At 31.9% G+C, this 21,085-nt stretch overlaps 4 protein-coding genes across 4 annotated transcripts; 1 reads left to right on the forward strand and 3 right to left on the reverse strand.

The window, feature by feature from the left end:
- The first annotated feature begins 3,038 nt into the window (after positions 1 to 3,038).
- Akh (Adipokinetic hormone) lies at positions 3,039 to 3,679 on the forward strand. The gene is made up of 3 exons (XM_088197996.1): positions 3,039 to 3,169; positions 3,230 to 3,432; positions 3,502 to 3,679. Exons 2-3 carry the CDS (start codon positions 3,247 to 3,249, stop codon positions 3,535 to 3,537), a joined length of 222 nt encoding a protein of 73 aa, XP_088054122.1. The 5' UTR covers positions 3,039 to 3,169; positions 3,230 to 3,246; the 3' UTR covers positions 3,538 to 3,679.
- Positions 3,680 to 3,705: 26 nt separating this feature from the next.
- Positions 3,706 to 4,829, reverse strand: CycH (cyclin H). Its single transcript, XM_088197969.1, has one exon. The coding sequence runs from the start codon at positions 4,756 to 4,758 to the stop codon at positions 3,784 to 3,786; it is 975 nt and encodes a 324-aa protein (XP_088054095.1). The 5' UTR covers positions 4,759 to 4,829; the 3' UTR covers positions 3,706 to 3,783.
- Positions 4,830 to 7,293: 2,464 nt separating this feature from the next.
- On the reverse strand, positions 7,294 to 13,621 carry Ras64B (ras-like protein 2). Its single transcript, XM_088197713.1, has 4 exons — positions 13,400 to 13,621; positions 9,774 to 9,861; positions 8,372 to 8,580; positions 7,294 to 8,296 (listed from the first exon to the last, which is right to left on the reverse strand). The coding sequence occupies exons 1-4, from the start codon at positions 13,526 to 13,528 to the stop codon at positions 8,099 to 8,101; spliced, it is 624 nt and encodes a 207-aa protein (XP_088053839.1). The 5' UTR covers positions 13,529 to 13,621; the 3' UTR covers positions 7,294 to 8,098.
- Positions 13,622 to 18,186: 4,565 nt separating this feature from the next.
- On the reverse strand, positions 18,187 to 20,633 carry ATPsynB (ATP synthase subunit b, mitochondrial). Its single transcript, XM_088196832.1, has 5 exons — positions 20,553 to 20,633; positions 20,005 to 20,143; positions 18,828 to 19,026; positions 18,561 to 18,749; positions 18,187 to 18,497 (listed from the first exon to the last, which is right to left on the reverse strand). The coding sequence occupies exons 1-5, from the start codon at positions 20,578 to 20,580 to the stop codon at positions 18,321 to 18,323; spliced, it is 732 nt and encodes a 243-aa protein (XP_088052958.1). The 5' UTR covers positions 20,581 to 20,633; the 3' UTR covers positions 18,187 to 18,320.
- Positions 20,634 to 21,085: the final 452 nt, after the last annotated feature.

A 21,085-nucleotide genomic window follows, 5' to 3' on the forward strand; every position in this document is an offset into this window, starting at 1 on the left:
ATGCCGCCCCCAAGCAAGTGCCGCCCGGGGCGGCTCGCCCCCTCCGCCCCACCATAGCTACGCCACTGTATGATGTTCACTGCTCTAGAGACAGATAAAATACATATGTCATATTGGATTTTTTTACATTTTGGTTAGAGCTGATAAAACAAAGGTCGTTACGGAAAATTTTGTTCATTTTGTGACGCTGAGATATGCTAGGCTGGAAATTTTACGAAAGCAGGACAGTCTCAGTCAAACCAAGACGTATGGTAAGCCTAAATATACACCTAAGAAACTCCATACTTCAAACGCACGCTTTTGAAATCTGTAACGACTTTCGACAGAGTTGTTACAATGTCGTTGTAGTTTCAAAACTGGTATTATGTCGATTAACTCTTAAAATTATTTATGGCCTGTTAGCACAGAATAGGGAATTACATAGAAAGGCCGTTCCCTACAAATACATACGCATGTACAAGTTGAAGCCGTTTGATGAAAGCGTCGAAAGCTTGAACTATTACCGGACAAGTCCGTACTCGTATCAACATACATATACATTTTTTTAAGAGAAATTATTTTGAATAAGAGTTTTGCCATTATTATAATTATTTTAAAATTAAAATAAGCAAATGTAACTTACATAATATGTAATATTGAATCCCGAAAACAAAATATAATTATATATTATTGTAAATTGATTCACACGCGCTCGTTTCTGATGCACCATCGTATTTTGTTTAAGAACGTTAATTATGTTTATTTTATTTAAATAAAAGAATAAAATACAATTCAAAATTTATTTATTTACGCTATATTATTATATATTAAGAACCGTAAGCTCTATTAGAATTGACAGAAAGAACTGCAAAGAAAACTGCCTAACTTCCTTAAATACAATATCTTAATAAATATACCGTCTATATAATAACAAAAGTCACTAATTGCAAAACTCATTACTGAGATATACCAATTTTAAAAAAGGCTTTGAAAAAGATTTTGTTAAATATTTATACAAGTGATTTTTCAAGAGCAAGCTACTGATATGTAGTAGATAAAGACTATTGTCTGACAACAATATTGTATTTTTTTGTATGTGTTAATTTTATAAAAACTAGTTAGTAACTTTTGTCAGTATATATATATATATATATATATATATATATATATATATATATATATATATATATATATATATATATATATATATGTGGTTGAATGCGTTTTCGCGGAGAAATATTTGGTTAATATTTCTAGGAGTCGGATTACTCCGCGTACTTTTTTGATTCCGTGTGGAATCATGGTCCCTACGTTTCGGCCAGATTCGCCCGGCCATCCTCAGGGGAAAATTGAGAATATGAACATCCGGTGTGGGCAAAGCTGGGCTTTGCCCACACCGGACCGGTGTGGGCAAAGCTGGGCTTTGCCCACACCGGATGTTCATATTCTCAATTTTCCCCTGAGGATGGCCGGGCGAATCTGGCCGAAACGTAGGGACCATGATTCCACACGGAATCAAAAAAGTACGCGGAGTAATCCGACTCCTAGAAATATTAACCATATATATATATATATACACACTACATGTAAATATCTAACATACAATAATTATCTTTCCAAAATTACTACACTTTAAAATTTATTAGTTTATTGTAATAATTACGTTTATTTTCGATATTTATAAATGTTTTTGTTATAAAATATATTATAAAATCTAAATATTTTTCAGAAATTACATTAATTAATTGTATTAAATGATTTTCGATTGGGAGATTGGTCAAACATATGATCATGTAAATCTTGAATGATACCTATGCCCATGAAAAATTTTAATATCATATTGACAATTTGGTTTTTAATTTATTTAATTTTGACACTGAATTAACTATAGTTAGACTTATAATACGTTTTATGTAAATTTCATTTCTTTAAAACAAATACGGATGACATCTTCTGATGGGTATATTAAACCTCCCTTATATTTCAAGTCGATAAATGAACAACTAAGAAAACTATTGTTTTTACAAAATAAAATGATACAGCAAGTTTCACATTCTATTAAGTTTACAATATAGCCTGCTCATGTAGTGTCAAGATATTAAAAATGGAACATTATTTATTTAAAAAAATAGTTATTGAATCAATTTAATTTTATGTTTTACAATTTTTTTTATTTTATGCAGTTAATTTTTCAGATGATATTAAAACTCAAGTTCTATTAATAAAATGGCGATTTATGTGTAAGATGTTAATTGTACTATTGCACTTCTTCAAAGAAAACATCTTGGACAATTGTCATGAAGATTTTTTCATGAACTATTTTCATAAGAACAATATTTGTGCTAACATATTTCGATAGTACAAATATCTTAATGAAACCTGTATACCAGAGTGACATCTAAAACATAAAATTTACAGATTCATAGCTCGCACAATTATGCGTTTTCTTGTATAAACGAAAATGAAGACCAATTCATAATTTTTTCACTGTGACATAGAGTAAAGTTATAACTAATAAATAATAGAATGTAGATTCAGACAAATCTTTTGCAATTTTTTTAATGATCCGAGTCCCGGTAATTTACATCGGCTGGTCCCAGCCCCCCTCTTTCTCGTCTGGCCTGTGTAGGTTAAAATTAAAAGAAAATAACAATTTATTTCTAAAATAATTTAACTTCAAAGCGGCCAATTATTTTTCAATGGCTCATCATTTTATTTCATAAAAATAGCAGTCATAGTAAAATACTCCTATTATTAAAATAAATTTAACAATCCAACTTCTGTGTGTAATAATTATTATATTAATTTATCTATGCTTATAAATTATTTTTAAAGTTATTGTCTTATATAAAATAAGACTTTCTACTATTTTGTAAGAACGTTTTTTTTTATTTAATGTATTTTACTATTTACATTATTAATAAATAAAAATATTATAGATTAAATTTAAATATATACATTTGTATGTTAATAACATGTGTGTTATTTTTAGCCATTGTCGTATGTACTAATCAATTAACAATTCTTCCTTAGGTTTAATTTCCTTTGATGAATCCCTTCAACTACACAAATATAATTGAAACAACAATTCTAAAAATATACCAACAGAATTGTACTATAAAAGATCAGTCCTCTAGGTGGAGACTTCATTCGGAATACGAATCTATAAAGATATCGAACATCTTAGTCGGTGAGTATTTCATATTTTTTTATACCCATATACTTTCTATTGACAAATTATCATTTTTAGATTCTTAACTTTATAATATGACTAAATACGTTCAATTAGTCTTGTTCATGTGTTTGGTGGCCGTATGCATCGGTCAGCTTACTTTTACGCCGGTGTGGGGTAAAAGAGGATTAACGCAAGGAAACCAAGTGACGCCAAATCAACCAGATCAGGGATGTAAAGCTTCCATTGAATCGTTGATGTTGATATATAAATTAATACAGGTAAGTTAGTAATATAAATGTATACAATTTATTTACGCGAGTATATAATATATTTTAATTTATATTTAGAATGAAGCGCAAAAGCTCATTGAATGCGAAAAGTAAACTACGTTACAAAAAGAACCTGCTTGATCAACGATGATGACTCTGCAACACGTTTGAAGACTTCGAAAGACCATTTTCTAAGATTTGTTTATTTTAATAATGTATCATCAAGTTTCTGAATAAATGATTTATTAAAAAAAAATTATTGAATTAACATAAACAACACAAAGGAATATATAAATATTTATTTATCGGCATTTATTACAAGAATTTACAGATATTAATTTTAAAACAGCTAATAATAAATCATGAATTTTTATGTAATGAAAAATGTACTATGCCAGACTCGGGCTTAGAAGATAAATTTATCTTTGGTATCTCGTCTTCGTCTTCCATGGCTTGTCGAAGTTTCTGCTTATAAATTTCACTGTCAGGGTTGTTCTCTTGATTGCGGCACTTTTCCAATTTCTTCTCTATAGCTTTTACTCTATCTCTAGGTGGATGTTCGACCATTTTAACCATAGACCTAATTTTCCTAACAGCCTCGATCAAAATACCTAATTTATCCCTCCCGGCGTCTTTAAATAGCGTCTCAGTCACGTAACTATCTAAATTTTCTTGCTCCTTGCTAGCAGCGTGCAAAACGGCCGCTAAAGCTATTTGCGAAGGCGCATACAACAAACACGCATCCGTTAAAATCGTTCTTTCTAAAAATTCATCAATTCCGGGTCGTAATCGTTCCGGATTCGATAAAGCACAGCGCGTTTTTATATCAATTAAAAATCCTTCTACCGGTTTATACGGGTTATGAACCGTTAAATGATAGTTCAACTGCTTCATAAGTAACAATTCGTTGTTCAATATTATATCAGCAGCCTTTTCGCGATCACCTTTTATATTGGCGACGAACTGACCGATCGAAAGAATAAATTCTTCGACTTTGCAGGATAAGAAAACGCACGTGGCTAGAATCTCTTTAGGGTGATAGTCCATTGATGAATTGTAGAGGTAGAACCTTTTGAAATAGTGAAAGGCTGTGCCGATAACACACCTTGGCATCGGCGGGTTAAATCTCTTGCAAAAGTCCATCAATTGTATCTCGTAGAATTTGAGTAGCACTCGTTCCTCTTCAGCGATGAGGAAAAACTGTTTACGGATGTTTTCGTCCATTTGAGATCCATGGCGGGTGAGATGTTGCTGATTGCAAACTTCTCGCAGTCGCGACAGCTCGTTTTCGTCGGCAAACGTCCAATTTTTATGCTGAGTGCTGACTGGATACATCTTGAAGTAAACAATTTCTAACCGTCAAAACGAAGCATGACAGCTGTTATTCTTAATGTAATAACGCCACATTTTTCGGCCATAAATTTGCTCGTAAAAACAATCGAAGATAATACAAAGGGGTAATACGGAAAATAAAATTTAAAATTAAAGGTATTTTAAGTTATCAACTTTTTTAACCTGTCTCTTACCGTGCCAAATAAATCCGTGCGTTACTGTGCTTTGTAGTCTATAAGCATGCAAATATTAGTGATTTAAAACCGGAATATTCATAAATATCGCTTTAATTATTTATAGTTGAGGTCAACGTGTAATAATAAGTGAAATCTAACTGCTAAAAATTAAAAAATAAATATTGGCTGAACAGCACCAGCAAACTAATAAGACAGATTTGAATGAAAGTCCGATAGCTACTGGTCTGCACCCACACGAGGCCCAATCGGTGAGTTATTTTCCCTTTCGTTCGGTTGCGTGTTAAGTGATGAGAGTGAGCGAAAGAGTGCGTAACACAACTAATTCCCCTCTTTCTTGCTGCTCAAATAGCGAGAGTGAGATGCAAAACGTGTGTGCATGCGGCTGTTGTATCCATTTGCAAAAATGCATCTCAGAATACGTGACACACGTCTATACGTTTGATTACTTATCCCCGATTTTCGATAAAATATCTCTGCTGCGCCGACTAGTAGTTATTATTATAATTATATTCAATGCGTAAATAAAGTATGGAGGAATACTTCAAATCCCAACCCAGTATTTATTATATTTATATGGATATTTAAACCATTAGAAGCAATGTCTACTAGTTACATATCACAAAGAAGGAAAGGTTGAATATAAATTTTATTTTACTTTAAATTGAAACAATATTTTTTAAGCAAAAATAGATAAAGCACATAGCCCATATTAGTGATTGGACACAGATTAAGCCGTTGCATTAGTATTTTTATTGAAATTGTATGTTAAATGTTAAAATATATAATTAACGGAGCGTGGGCTCGTAACGGCGTGCGAACTCGTCAGTGTCGGCTTCAGAAGAGAAAAAACCGTTACGCCAGTGCTACCAGAGTGCCACCAAGTTTCGACCATAATGAAATCTTAATAAATATATATTTATATTTAAATATATATACACATATTTCAATATAAATAGGTCCCTACACCACTCCCCCTCCTAGCGACTTACAATTACGAAATTCAACTAGTAGAGAAGGGGAACGTTGTTGCTCTACGTACGATGAGGTCGGTGGAGCTGGTTAAAAAATAATTAAATGTTGGCGGCGCATGGTATAGCGGCACAGTCTCTGCTCCAAGGGCCCCGCCTTTGCGTGCCCCACTCTAAATCGCGGGGCACAGCCCCTAACGCATGTCCAGATGCGTGTCGGGTCACACGTTGTCGGGTCACACGTTGATTTACGGCTGCACTTAAGTTGCTTCTCGCTGGAAGCGGTTCCTGGATCACGTGGTCGAATATTTCGAGAACATGCGAGAATATTTCTTCGTTGCGAAACAGTAACAGATATAATAAATCACCTGATACACAAGATTCCCGTTTCAGAACAATGCCACTTCCTAAAGGGGTATATATAACTATTTCACTGTTCTAAGAAATATGTTGGCTGGATAATCGCTGCATGATTGTGATTGCTCAGCAAGCTTTGCAGCCCTGGATACTTAAGCCTGAACTCCGACGAGAAGAGGGCAGTCACAAGCAGTCACTCGCAGACTCCGGCAGATACTCGAAGAGACCAGCAGACGCCCACAGACAACATACGATCATGAACGCACATGTCCCGCCGCCAGTTTTTCAACCACAACTCGGAGAATATACTGTCGCTGTCACACCAATCAGAACTCTGAGGATCGTCCACTGACAGCATCCCTTCGCCAGTTTCTCCACCATCGCTCGGAGAAAACATCTCGCCATTTATCGTCTGTCGCAATTGTAGTATAATCTAATAAAACTCTTAACTAGATTCCACTAAGCGTCTCACTGGATACGAAGTCACACCCCTATTTCTAGGGATCACTATAAAGATAGAATTCGTGAAAATACCTTTCTAAGAAGTATAGAAATCTCATGATTCTAAAAGGTTCCGAGCACCCTCTCCCTTCACCAAGCGCCAGGGAGACCAACGGATTTTGCGCCATCAAGCTCAGCTTATTTTGGACCGTCGACCAGGGCAGATAATTCGCACCTTTCTTTGAACGAGGGACTAAAGCTCTCATGCCTGCGAAGCCGAGATTTTGCTTTTGGTTCGTCGGACTTCCTTCTCAGAAACATTTGTATATCTTTCTCAGTTTAAAAAGGCGTGATATAACCCTTCCTATCGAAAACCATATCGCTTACAGTATAATTTTCATCATCACTTTTGGTCACAAAGCAAAGTAAAATAACAACTGTCACCCATGTCAGTTGATTCATTAAGTTGAATCACCAAACATTTATTCCATTATATATTTATGTATATATTAGTTATTAAATAGTTTTCCCCAATTAAATGTTTCAATTGGAAGACAAAGAAGTAATAAAATTAATAATTTGTTAATCATTTTATTTTATATAATATATTTTAAATATACATTGTGTAATTGGCGTTTTTATACGTAAATAGAAAAAATACAAATACAACAACAACATTGTCATGAATAAATCGAAATATAGATATAAAGTTCTTAGTATAAGGCCACAGATTCATAGATAAGTTTAGCAAAAAAGCTCTATAATATCACATCAATAAAGTGCACAATAAAGAACTCATTCACAGCTCAGTGTAAAGTCTGACTGAGATAAGTATGACAATGTGCATGATACATTAATATATTTTTAGGGAAATTTGGCACCAAATCCTTTTTTTAAAAGCAATATTATTACACAATAAATATAGCACCTTATAAGTGAACAACTGTGAGGTAAACATGTAATCTGTTAATTTACAAAGTAGTAACAATAGAGAAAAACACAAATAATGTAAACGTCTTATAAAATATAACTGGATATATTGAAAGAACACTTTCACTGTTATTCGTAAATTGTAATCTATTACCGATACCATGATAATGTTATCAATAAAAAGATATGCATTTAACTTGTTAAATTTTATAAACTCTTATAAAAATAAATCATAATTTATACAATGTTAGATATATGTATAAAAACATACATATAATCGTATAATTCGTTCCATATGTTTTATAAATATATAATACTTTACAAAAATATATAAATATTTGTAAATCGTAATATATTGACGGTCTTTGCCATTTGTGTGCGTCGTTAGTACTTGCCGATTTAATGTGTTACACACGATTTTTTAGATTACATATAAAAAAATATGACACTTTACAAAACGCAGCATTTATTTTTAGATTTAGGTTTTTGGTTAGGCTTTAGCGGTGGGCGTTCGGACAGTTGGAATTTCCTGATCACTCTGACGAGTTCGTGAAAAGCTTGATCGACGTTTACTCTCATTTTTGCACTGCATTCGATGTACGGTATTTTAAGCTGCCTGCTCATTTGCTGCGCCTCTTCGAGATACACCTTTTGAAATAGCATATGTTAAATGATTTATTTGATTAATTAATAAGGTAGAAGATGATGTTGATTATTATTTACCACGCGGGTATCAAGATCAGCCTTGTTGCCGACGATCAGCATTGGAAACTCATCACGGTCTTTAACCCGTAAAATTTGCTTGTGAAATTTGTATATTTCATCAAAACTGGCATGATCAGCTACTGAGAAAACTAATAGATAGCCTTCGCCGGAACGCATGTATTGTTCTCTCATTGCACTGAATTCTTCCTGTCCAGCAGTGTCCAAGACTAAAAAAATGATTATAACATATAATATTTTTTTGCTTCATTTACAGTGTAGATGTTATTAATAGTATATAAATAAACACAACTATAAAAGCAGAATTGATAAAATAAATTAACACACTAAAAGATGAAAGTAGAAAGGATGTTTAAACTCTTGGAAGTATATTACGTTCTATATATATATTAACACATGGCGATCGTATAAAATTCTTATTTAGAATTTGAAAATCTGTTTAGAATACGATATTTAAATGAGAGGTTTATTAGCTCTTCGTTTGCATACAATAATGGAAATCGACCAAATTTGGATTATTATATCATATGCAATATATTATTGTAAACACACACGTATAACTTATAAGTTTAATACAATTAGTTATTATTAAAAAAAAAGATTTAAAAAAATAAGTGTTTAAAAAAATTTTTCGTGATTAAAAGTTTCAGAAAATTAATTTTTGAAAACTGAATACATCAACAAAGTATGAATATATACATTATTGTTGGGGTATAAAACCGGTGGTTTTTGAGCATCGCGCTGGGTTGCGCCTTGTTAATTAACAAGTACCAAATAAATTTATTTTTCATCTAATAAATAGTACGATTCAAACTCGGCCATAATTTCGTCAACATAACGACCGTAATTTTAATCGCGTGAATTTTAGTTCGAATAAATATTTTTCAAATATATTTACTTATTACCGTAAAATAATTTGAAAAATGATTGCTTTAGATGGCTTTCTTAGCTTTGGAAGCAAAAAGTAAGGGATGAATTAAATGCCTATTTATAATAAAAATGTGACATATCGACTTTGTTATAATTAAAAAAAGTGGTAAAGTATAATAGATTCTTGCTCAAAATTACAGCAACGAAATCGAAAGGTACGAAAAATAATTCGTCCTTATCTCCCGCTTTTAATCGATAAGCTTCGCAAAATGGATGTTCTCACCTCACATACAAAGTACATATTGATATAACATATAACTTATAATAATAGTTATAAATAATTCTTGGACATCGATTATTTTTAAACCAATAGCAATTTTTTCTAGTACTACCGCGTAGGTACGTGCGATTTCCAGATAAAATGTTTAATCGCTAGTTAAAATCGCAGTTAAAACCACAGCTTACCCGCCATACGTCTTATATACAAACGCAATAATTGAATAAAAATAAAAATGCATTTTCATGAACATACTGTCGAGCCTGCATGGTATGTCATCGATGACGCACTGTTTCGAGTAGGAATCCTCGATGGTAGGATCGTAGTCGACCACGAAGTAGCTCTGGAATTAGAATATTACATCGAATTAGTTAGCGGCGATAGTCGCGCACAGGGCCGGCGCTAGAGCGAGTGGGCGCCCACTATATTTAGGCAAGGGGCCTTGAATCGGCAAACCGGACTCTCTTTTAGGTATACGAGCCAAATACATAATGATGAGCGCATTCAAAGAATTAAATATGCATGTTAGATGAAAAAGTAGCTGCATATGACATTCGTATTACACGATAATAATAAACGACCTTGAACTTATTTCATTCATAATTATTATATACATATATATTTTAGTCTCCATCATAAATCTAAATACAGTTCATTCATTAATTTACTAGGGTTGGCACCGTTGGAAAATTTCAAAAGCAATGAATTATAAATAACTGCTGCGGTACCTCATGATAGTAAGCGAGCGACAGCTAGTTCTTACAAAAATATATCAGGGTCGTAACTTGATGGGGGCAGGTGGGAGCTTTTGCATTTTCTTTTTGGTCAGAGAAATGCATGTTATTTAATGAAATACTATGAATCTTAACAAAATCGATATATTAAAAAACGACCACTGACTGACGTACTTTTGCTATACCCCCCCCCCCTCCCCCATAGAAAATCTTTAAAAAAATACAGTCTCAAACTATCCCTAAAATATTTTTAAAATAGATCATTTCAGTAAAATAATATCGGAATACATTTTCACCGGTAAATATACATTTTTATCAGTGAAAATATAATTTATCTGGCTGGTGCTAGTAAAATTATATGATTTCAATTTTTACATACATATGTAAAAATAATTTACAAACTTATTATTATTTATTTTCATGCGATGTATAAATGTTACAGTGAAGTTCAAACACATTTTCACCAGTAGATATGAATTTCTACTAGCGAAAATGTAATTTAACTGATAGGTGCTAGTGAAATAATTGCTCTAAAATGTCTATAAAACTCAATTTGACAGTTATTACCGTTTTCCATTAAAATACTAACATTTGGTCAAAATATAACCAACCGTTTAATTTTAAAACAAATATTTTATATAAATAAGTGCAGTTCTCTTCATACACTCGCGCAGTTAATACCAAGGTTAACCAAACAATAGTTATAATAATATAAATTGACAGTTGCGTAATTAAAACAAAAGGTAACCCGCAAATACGATAACGACAAATGACACAAAACAGATCACAGCTGTAAACTTTCGTAATTTCCAGAGGAATAAAATCTTTTAGACATAAAGAAATGCATAAACAGTGTGTCATTTGGACATAAAGAAATGCATAAACATGTCATTATTACCCTCGTAAATACAGCGAATTTATGGTTTGCGCAAACAATACGCCATCGGGCGAAAGAAAAATTCATATTCAACCCTTGAATTATTTAATCTTCGAAATGTGTTAATTAAGAAAATTTCACTCTTTCAAGACGTGGATATATTTCGTTGGTCGAATATACAAGCGCAACAATTGGTTAACTGATCTCTGCATTGGTGTGATTCGCTGAAGACCTCTCCAACCGACGGTACAATAGCTCTGACTCCAGGAGAGAACAGACAGACGCTCCAGAGACAGTCCTGCGACTTGAGACAGCCCTGCGAGTCGAGACGAACAACAAGAAATCTCAGAATACATCATTTCTCCGCCAGCTTCTCCGCTAGCGCTCGGAGAAAAGCATATACAACTCTACAGTAGTTCGCTTTGGTATAGACACTTCTTTATTTTACTTTTTTAGTGATTATTATATAATTATAATTTCGATCGATCATCAGATTAGGTTTACCTAAATTTCCTAATCCCACGGATGTACATCGTGGTGATTAATTAAAATCGAGCTAGGTCGTACATATCTGGTATTGAAACTTCTCTAATAATGAGCTGATACAGCTCATAGAGAATGTCTTATATGTAATAAAAATTAAAAAAAAAAATTTTTTTTTTTAAATATGTAATAATGTTGAATAAATTGTTACTAACTTTCCGGCGTCTATTTCTGACTGCAAAGTCACACCCATTGGGCCTCAAAATCCGAAAAAAACTGTTCAATAACTACGACTGTTAATTTGAGTAAATAATATTTCATAAAAACTACTGATTGATCAATATAGTTACTGAGTAAAAAAAGTAACTTTTAATAGGTACGTAATATAAGGCCCCGCAATAAGAATTTTTTAATTCTTTACTAAAAAATTAAAAAATAAGTACAGGACGGTATTCGTTTGTTGTTCTCGAGGTACGTTTGCCGAGATTTTACAATTGCCATACTTATATATGTTTTAATTTTATTAATTTATAAAATAAATACTGTTTTGTATATATAAAAAAATAGTTTTAATTTAGCCTTGTTCTCTGTGAATTTTGCACGTATTTATTTTTGTGCGGTGTCCTTTTAGTAAAAATTTACATAAAACTATACATGTTAGGAATAAAACATTGTTTATATTTTGCCACAAAGATTAAACTAACTGATGAAAATATAAAATTATGCGCTGAATTGGTATGCTAGATTTATAACGTGTAGTTTATTGCTATTGACGATTTTAAAATAAGATTAATAAAAATATTGTACGAAAAAATAATGTAAAATAGATTTAGGTGTATATAGGTTTAATAAGAGCTAAATAACACTACATAGTGACACTTTTTAATATCATTCTTTAACTTGATAATTAAGTATTTTCCTGTTATGGGGGGGGGGCAATTTATTAAAAAATATTATTTCATACATAAATTATTTATTTGGAATTTAAATATTGTTTATAACGGTTATGGTTCGACATGGTTCTTAGTTTTAAAATTTATAAAAGGTTAAATGTTAACAAAAGACAGCGAGCGAGCATTGGTCATAACTATGAACACCCCATGAATAACTCTCTGTAACGACTCTACTTACAAAAAGAGAATTATATAAATTATAAGTTGCGTCCGACATGGCATTTATAATTAATTGTATATAAATACATAAAAAGTATAAGCAAATGAATATGTATTTTTTAGAATATATTTCAGCTCTGATACCATGAAAGTAGTGACAATTATATTTAAAATTAATGTATTACAATAAATAATAAAAAAAATATAATCGACGAAATCTTATTGGAATAACAACAAAACAATAATGATCCTATCTTTGTGACAAAAAAGTAGTTATATATAAAAATAATATATATCGGAAATGTGGCAACCCTAAACATCTGTTGCGAACGAAACGTTCGAATCTCAATAATCTTAGAAATTATTGAAAATCGCGTTATGGCCAAAAATGACGGTCAATGATTAAATTACATAATAAAAACCGAATTTGAATTAATCTATCAATTCCCCTCCGTTTAAATCTAAATGGTATAGTCGATTCAAATGACGCAAACGAAACATGGCGCGATGTTTACATACATTATTGTATTACACATCCGGACGTACTAACACTAACCAATCTGACAGCTGATGTCATACTTAAAAAAACAAAGGGCGAAATCGAAAATATTTCAACGGCCGGGAGTAAGAATAAAAATAGAAACGAAATAAGGGCGGTGGTTCATATGCGATCACCTGTATGAATTGGATGGTGATGGCCGATTTTCCGACGCCGCCGCCGCCCACCACAACTAGTCGATAGTTTTTAGAATTGGCGCCTCCGCCCCCGCCCGTGCCCCCGCCACCCCCTCCCGCCCGCGACATGAGGACGGCGCACGCACGAACGCGACGAACACGACCGGACGACGAACGGTCGTCGCCGACACACGCACACACCCACCGACAATAGTAACTCAGTGATGTGCCTAAATTGTATGGTTATAAAAACGAATGGATATAAAATTTAACCTTTAGTAATCCAAATGTATATACATATGTCTATTTTCTGAAGCCCTTTTAAGTGACTTGATGATATAATTTCTAGTATTTTATTTTGTTAGTTACTCAGGGATACTTCTTATATTACGTTAAAAAGATGTATTAATTCCTAACCATTTTTTCCTGTAATTATTAAAAGACTGAAATTTGTAGTAAAATCTGTTAATCTATCGATGAATTCTGGAAATCTTTTGATTAGTCTGTGGCAGTCGCTCATCGAGTACGTGTGCATTGTTATATATGTTTATCAATCTAAAAGGTTTTGTTTCTAAATTTACGTACATATTTTCTTTAAATTAATTAAGTTTTTTTTTACAATTATAATCTGACTGACGATGATAACTTATTTGACAAAAACCATTTGCATTATTATGAAAATAATATTTCTGTTAGTGAATATAATCAAGAAACTAAGGCAAATATTTCCGATAGTAAAAGTGAAAATAACCAGTGAGATTTTGCCTATGAATTTAAATAGTAAACATATATTTATTGCCAAAGACGATGATGAAGCTGAAAGAAACCGAACAATTATTTTATTGTAATTGGGTAAATGTAAATAATAGCAATGATATTCTGAGACAACGGACATTTTTCTTAGGCAATTAGTCAGAGCAAAAATTCCATGTTTTTAGGAGCCTATCGACTCCTATAAATTGTTTTTAAAGGATAAATTGATTAAAAATTAATGTAGAAAAATAAAAAAACTACTTACTTAAATATAATTTACTTTAATTAATATGTTGAGAATTATTGGCGTTGTGTAAATCACAATAGTGAACTATTAACTAAATACTATTTACAAGGATGGAGCGAATCATGTTTTCTTTTGTCGTTGCATTCTTGCACGTTTTTTCAGATAGTGGTCCCAACACCTGGAAAGGACACGGTCAATTGGGCGACGGCGATTGGGCGACGGTCAAATGGCCGATTCAAAATGGACGACGGACAAATGGGCGATGGTCTTTTGGGCGACGGTCTTTTGGGCGATAGAATAATAATGCATTACAAATAAATGTGATGTAAATCATGATCTTATAATTAATTAAATAATTAACATAATTTAATACATATTAAAAAAAAATATATATATGTATATTATATATATACGTAAATACGAAAATATAAGTAATATTTTTTAGAATAGAATTAAAAGATGAAAACATTATTTGGTCTAAACAAAATATAATATACCTACATAAGATATAGTATGTATATATTTACTTATCATTTGTGCTTATTTAATCATAAAATATCACTTAAACAGTGATATTTTTTATTCAAGAATTTTAGAGAGTTATCCGATATCATAAAACACTTAAAACACACGGCTTAAATCGGTAATTTTATTATAAGTATACTACCTGATAAATGTTTATAGTGGGCCCTTACGCGATTTTTTTTTATGTTTTGAGCCTTGGAAACTACTCTGAGAACAAACCTTTGGAATTTCCAAAAATCGCATATTTTACAGTTATCTATTTTAAATTAGATAGGATAGTTATATATAAATATAATAACACAGAACTAACGCTGATAAGTGTTTATCGTGGATTTTGCCCTTTACGCGATTTTTTTATGTTTTGAGACTTGTAAATTACTGTGAGAACAATCTTTTGGAATTTCCAAAAATCGCATATTTTACCGTTATTTATTTTAAACTGAATAGGGTAGTTATATATATAAATATAATAACCTAGAACTAGCGCTGATAAATGTTTATCGTGGGTTTTGCCCTTAACGTGAATTTTTTTATGTTTTGCGCCTTGGAAATTAGTGTGAGAATAAACTTTGCGAATTCACAAAAATCGCATATTTTACAGTTATCTATTTAAAACTAGATAGGGTAGTTATATATAAATATAAAAATCCATAACTAGCGCTCAGTATACTTTTGAATTTTGACTGAAAATGTTCGCAAAAAGTTTCGTTACGTCTTTGAAAATTATTTTTGTCGTGGTTTTAAAACACTTTGTCACAGTGTCATTGTGTTTTTGGTAAAAAATTCAGTACAGCAAGAAAATAAGTATGTGTCTTTTTATTCACATGTGGGTTATATTTTATGTGCTATTTATAGATAATTGGTTTTTATAGATTATTGTTGAGAACGACTAATTTGAGTTACCACAGTTTATATTCTTCATAAATGGATAATTCAGGCATATTAAATCAAAAAGACAAGGAAAAATATGTTTGGAATGGATATCTTTATAAAAAGAACAGATCAAAGAATTTTTATAAAAGTTTTGAGGTACAATAGAAAAAATATCATAGAATATTTACATGGTATTGTATATAATTATAATATGAGTTAAAAATTTGAAAATAAAATTGTTTTTAGCATTTAATATACTTTTTCATTTTAATGTATGTTTTATTAATATTTACAATAAAGCAAAGCGTGCAAGTTTTTTCTGTCGCCCATATGACCGTCGCCCAAATAACCATCGCCCAATTGACCGGAATCGCCCATTTGTCCGTCGCCCAATTGTCGCGTACCGCACCTGGAACGGGTACAGGGTAGGGGCGGTTCATCCATATGGGCTGCGGGGTTGCAGCCCTTCCAGTATAAAATGAATGTTCCTGTTTTAAATATGTTTATGTATGTAACTTGGTCAACCTAACTTAGTAAATTATTTCTGTCTAGTATAATATCTCATATAGTATATATTTTAGTTTTTTATTACGGATATTTTGTTCAATCTTTTAACTTTTATTGCTGCAGCCTCTTCACTACAAATTCTAACGGGCCGCCACTGATACAGGGTATACCTAAATAATTGCTACATGTATATATAGATAATAGGTAAAAAATCTAATAGTTGTGATTATATAATAATATTGGACTGCAAAGGGTTAATATAGTTATCTTATAAGATTTTAACAAGAAATTTGCAAAAAAATAATTTAAAATACATTACACTTTCATTCGACATAATACATAAAAAAATTAAAATACGACCATCGCGACTCCACAGGTAACACCCAATGGGTCACAATTATATAAAACAAAGGTAACATAATTAAATGAAACATAAAGCTACTGTCATAGGCTAATTGGCAGACGCGGATCTTTAGCTCCATATAAAAAGGCGCTAGAATAGAGGAAACCGAACTCTAATAAATATAAAGGTATATCAGAAATATTTTCTAGGTTTTCTTAATTATGAGAGAATATTTGGTTTCGCTGGGATTACAAATTAGGGATCCTGTTTCTAAATTGTTACGAACTAAAGTATTACAAAGGATGCGAATCACTAATAGATTATCAAAGTAAAACGCGTTTTTTATAGCAAAGCCGAGCGTCTTAAAAGATTTTTACTTAGAATTTCCATTTTCTCTCGAACGTAATTTCAAAGTCTAGTGAAAATCTCACTAAGTAATTTTCACCTAGCTCCTAGGCAATAAAATAAATTCACTGGCATTAAAGACAGAAAACGACACAACATTCACGTTCCAATGATAACTGGCAAACGAATGCCAATAACCCATTTTCACAAAAAAAATACATATCAGGGCCGGCCAGAAGGGCACGCTGCACTGGTAGCCGCCCGTGACGCTAGCTCCGTCAAAGGGCGTCAAAAATTTATAAAGATATATCTTTTATTTCTATTTATATATCCTTCAAAATTTTTCAAACAATATTGCTAAAAACATCTAAAATTGCTTGTTGAACGTATACACAACTGCGGGTACACAATCAGAGACCACTTAGAACTAGAAAACACTCAAAATCATTTCGTATAGCTAGCGGATGATATTTGAAAATAAGCTTTATTTATTAAAGCTTATAAATACTAAAACACACCTACTTTTTTATGTTCAACTTACTTATAAATTAATTTCGACAACATATCAATAGCACTGGAGTTCTAAAATTGTTATTTTTATATATGTTTAAAATTACAAAATATATTCTAATAACTGTTTTAAATATTATATATATATATATTTTTTTATATATATATAATATATATATATATATATTGATAATAATTTAACATCCATTAAAAAGGGATTGAACTGAAATTTTATAGTACGTTTTTAATGTTACCAAAGGATTAAAAAAATAATTTTTAACTCTTCTTACAGGTGCTAATAATTTAACAAATATGTTCATCTATAATTAAGTTTTTTCTTTTGCTGTGGGGCTTGGTGCTCCCGCTTACTTCCTCAGGTCGTGTGTAAGCCTTTACCTGTCAGCTCATTAGCGACCCTTACTTGAGCACAATTGCTTCCCATCAGTGACGATGGTCCACTGCCAAATCTCAACCTGAGCCATCCACGGTTGGTATCCCAGTCTGGAGCTACTGATGGTCTCCCGGCATCACAATCTTTTGTTGGAGACGGAGGAAGGAAATATATGGGGTAGGTAAGCCAGTGGGAAGATTTGATTAACAGTTAAAGGAAATGATATAACTGCAAAGAAAATCGTAAGCGAAATCTTTGCCAGGAAACGGAGTTACACAAATAAAACAAACATCTTCCCGCTAAGTTTTATTAGTATTCTAACAGGAATTATTGTTTTCAATATTTACATTAGCATGATGGCCATTATTGATAGCATTAAATAAACTGGAACACTGCTCTCTCTAATTTGCTTTAACAATCGAAATGTTTAGTTTCTAGCAGCCAAAAGATTGAGGTCCGCGATACACTTGTTGAGAGTCTCTTTTTCTTGATCTGGAGTGATCGATTTAAGAACGCTGCTAACGATCCAGGAAACCATGTGCTTTTGAGAAATGCGGCGATCGACGTTCTGCTTCTCTACTTGATAGTCCAGACGACGTTTGACCTAATATTTAAATAAAAGCAATCAGTAATAACTCAACACAGAAGACGATCCGCAAATCGTTACCTCATGGTAAGCAGTCATGAGGCGCTCGCGGTAAATAGCCTCCAATTGCAATTGGACATTTTCTTTCTTGGCTTCAATGACCATGTCCTGTGCAGTCATACGCCATTGTTCGAGCTTGACGTTGTCGATTACCTCTTGCAAACCAGCTTTTTTGGACTCCCGAGTGCTGTTTAATTCTGCCATATAATCCTAAAACCGAACAGTGTAAACAGTAAAACTAAGAAAAAATTATAATTAAACGTTAACTATGTTTTTGATTTGTCTCACTTCAATGTTTTTGTCGACAAGCTTCGCTATATCGGCACCATAATTCCTTTGGATAAACCAGGCCATTAATACCATTGATACACCAATGTAATATTCAGGATCCAAGACCCAAATTTCTTTGCTCATCAGATAGATGGTTAAAGAGCCTCCGAACAAGTATGGCCCGGTGACACCAGTCTTCTTATGGAAAAACAGGAACCTATATTGAAAAAAATATACATTAGATCTAGCAAATGATGACAAGGGTAGGAAATTAAAGGAAATCTTTTACTATATTTTGAGACATGCATGAAATAACATAAAATATTATCTTTTTTCTTCAGTATATTCGATTTAATATATAATAATTTTTAAAACGTTGACTGCCAACTACGAGATATCTCATAGGTTGTTTACTTGCCCAGGACGCCTACTACGAGTTATATCGTACCTTCATTACTTGCCATATTTGTACAACTACGAGGAAACTCGTAGCACAACAGTGTAAATATGAATAGATGGTCTCAGGAAAGAAAATAAAAAATCAGGTTTGGCTTAAATGGACAGAAAATACAATTATACAAAAAGAAAAAGTTTATACAAGGGAATTATATTATTGAAGTTTTTAATAATATAACATGATTAAATCGAATTGTCTCTTTAAACCGGAATCGTGAAAAATTTCATGGCAGTCAACATGTTAATCAACTTATTTATTATAAAAACACAAAAGCGACATAACCTAATTTTGAGATATTTGTAAATTGGTCTTGATTTATTTGTATATATATTTTTAATGATAGAATTGATTTAATTGTTATATTCAAAGTTGAGATTTCATGAAGTATGTTGGGATGACTAACTATTCTTCAGGCTCCTAAATTTCAACTGATCGGACAGTAATATTACAATTAAATATTATACACATTTATGTAAATCATTCAAGATAAATGAAAGCAAGAACATTTGCAAATTTACCTGTATTTTTATAATTTTTAATAAACATTTATAGCTATTTAAATTAATATTTTCTGATCTTTGATATCTATTCCAAAACTGTAATGTCGTATCGTTTGTATTTAAAAATTTATTTTAATATTTTATTAGTTGTTCCATTTTTTGTTAGTAGCATAGAAGGGGATTTAAGCATTGGCTCTTGGCTGCCTCTTAATATTTTATATGAATAACGCAAATATACCATTCATCGGGGATGAATCCCAGGCGAACTTTTCCAGAGACTTCTAGCTGTTTTGGACGAGGGAAATTGACTTCATCACGGACATTGGAAGCGTCGGCCGATGTTCGCACGCAAATTGCTAAAGGTCTCACTGGTTGTACTGAAAAAAAATAAAAATAAAAATTAATATTCACTCTACACACAATCATAAATATAATACAAATAATTACACTGCATAATAATTGACTAACGTTTCTAAATAAAAAATATCTCATCTACATCTCTGGCGTGGAGAGCAGTGAGAAACCACTATGCTTATTTCATTTCCCAAAAATACTTCCCTACGCATTTAAATCGCCACTCTCAATCAATATATGTACAGATATAACAATCAATATCATATATGAATTTGAAGGAATATATAGGTCATCAGGATAAGTGTCAAAATGCGGTATGTGTGATTACATAAACGATGGGTTAGTGGTAGGGGGAGATCAAAGCCATCGAGTGATAATCGATGGATGATATTTGAACTATCTCAAAAATTATAGAGGTCTGTTTAGACTTACTGAATCGGGAAGCAATGCGGGACAACATCTTGACTGATAATCGTCTTTCTTGCTCCGAGCGAGCGATGGCCGGTCAGCAGTGTTGCTAGCGTAGAAAATCGATATCGTGATATTTGGTGATAATAATAAATTTAATTAATTTTATATAAATTTGTAAGAAATAATTTGAGAAAAACAGTAAAATTTATTGTTTTAAATTTTAAACAACTTAAAAAAAATATTTAAAGTCTCGCTATGTATATTATACTATTATTATTAATTGATTATTAAATTACTATTTGTAAAATATAAACAACTTGACAATTACTAAACTACATTATTTTTACTCTCAGTTTTTATTTTTACTAAAAAATAGAATATAATTTACGACTAAGCAAACGCATATGAACAACGTTACGAATAATAGAATTTAATCAACGGAAAAATGATGCGTCTTATGTTATTTTTATTATTTCTTTGTTCGGCAGATACTAGCAATTAAAATCTACAATAAGAAGAAGCCCACCACAAATAAGAATACATAAGGGAAACAC

The sequence above is a fragment of the Plectrocnemia conspersa genome, unplaced genomic scaffold (assembly GCF_051122295.1).
Source record: "Plectrocnemia conspersa isolate PC_06_02 unplaced genomic scaffold, ASM5112229v1 ptg000011l, whole genome shotgun sequence".
NCBI lineage: Eukaryota > Metazoa > Arthropoda > Insecta > Trichoptera > Polycentropodidae > Plectrocnemia > Plectrocnemia conspersa.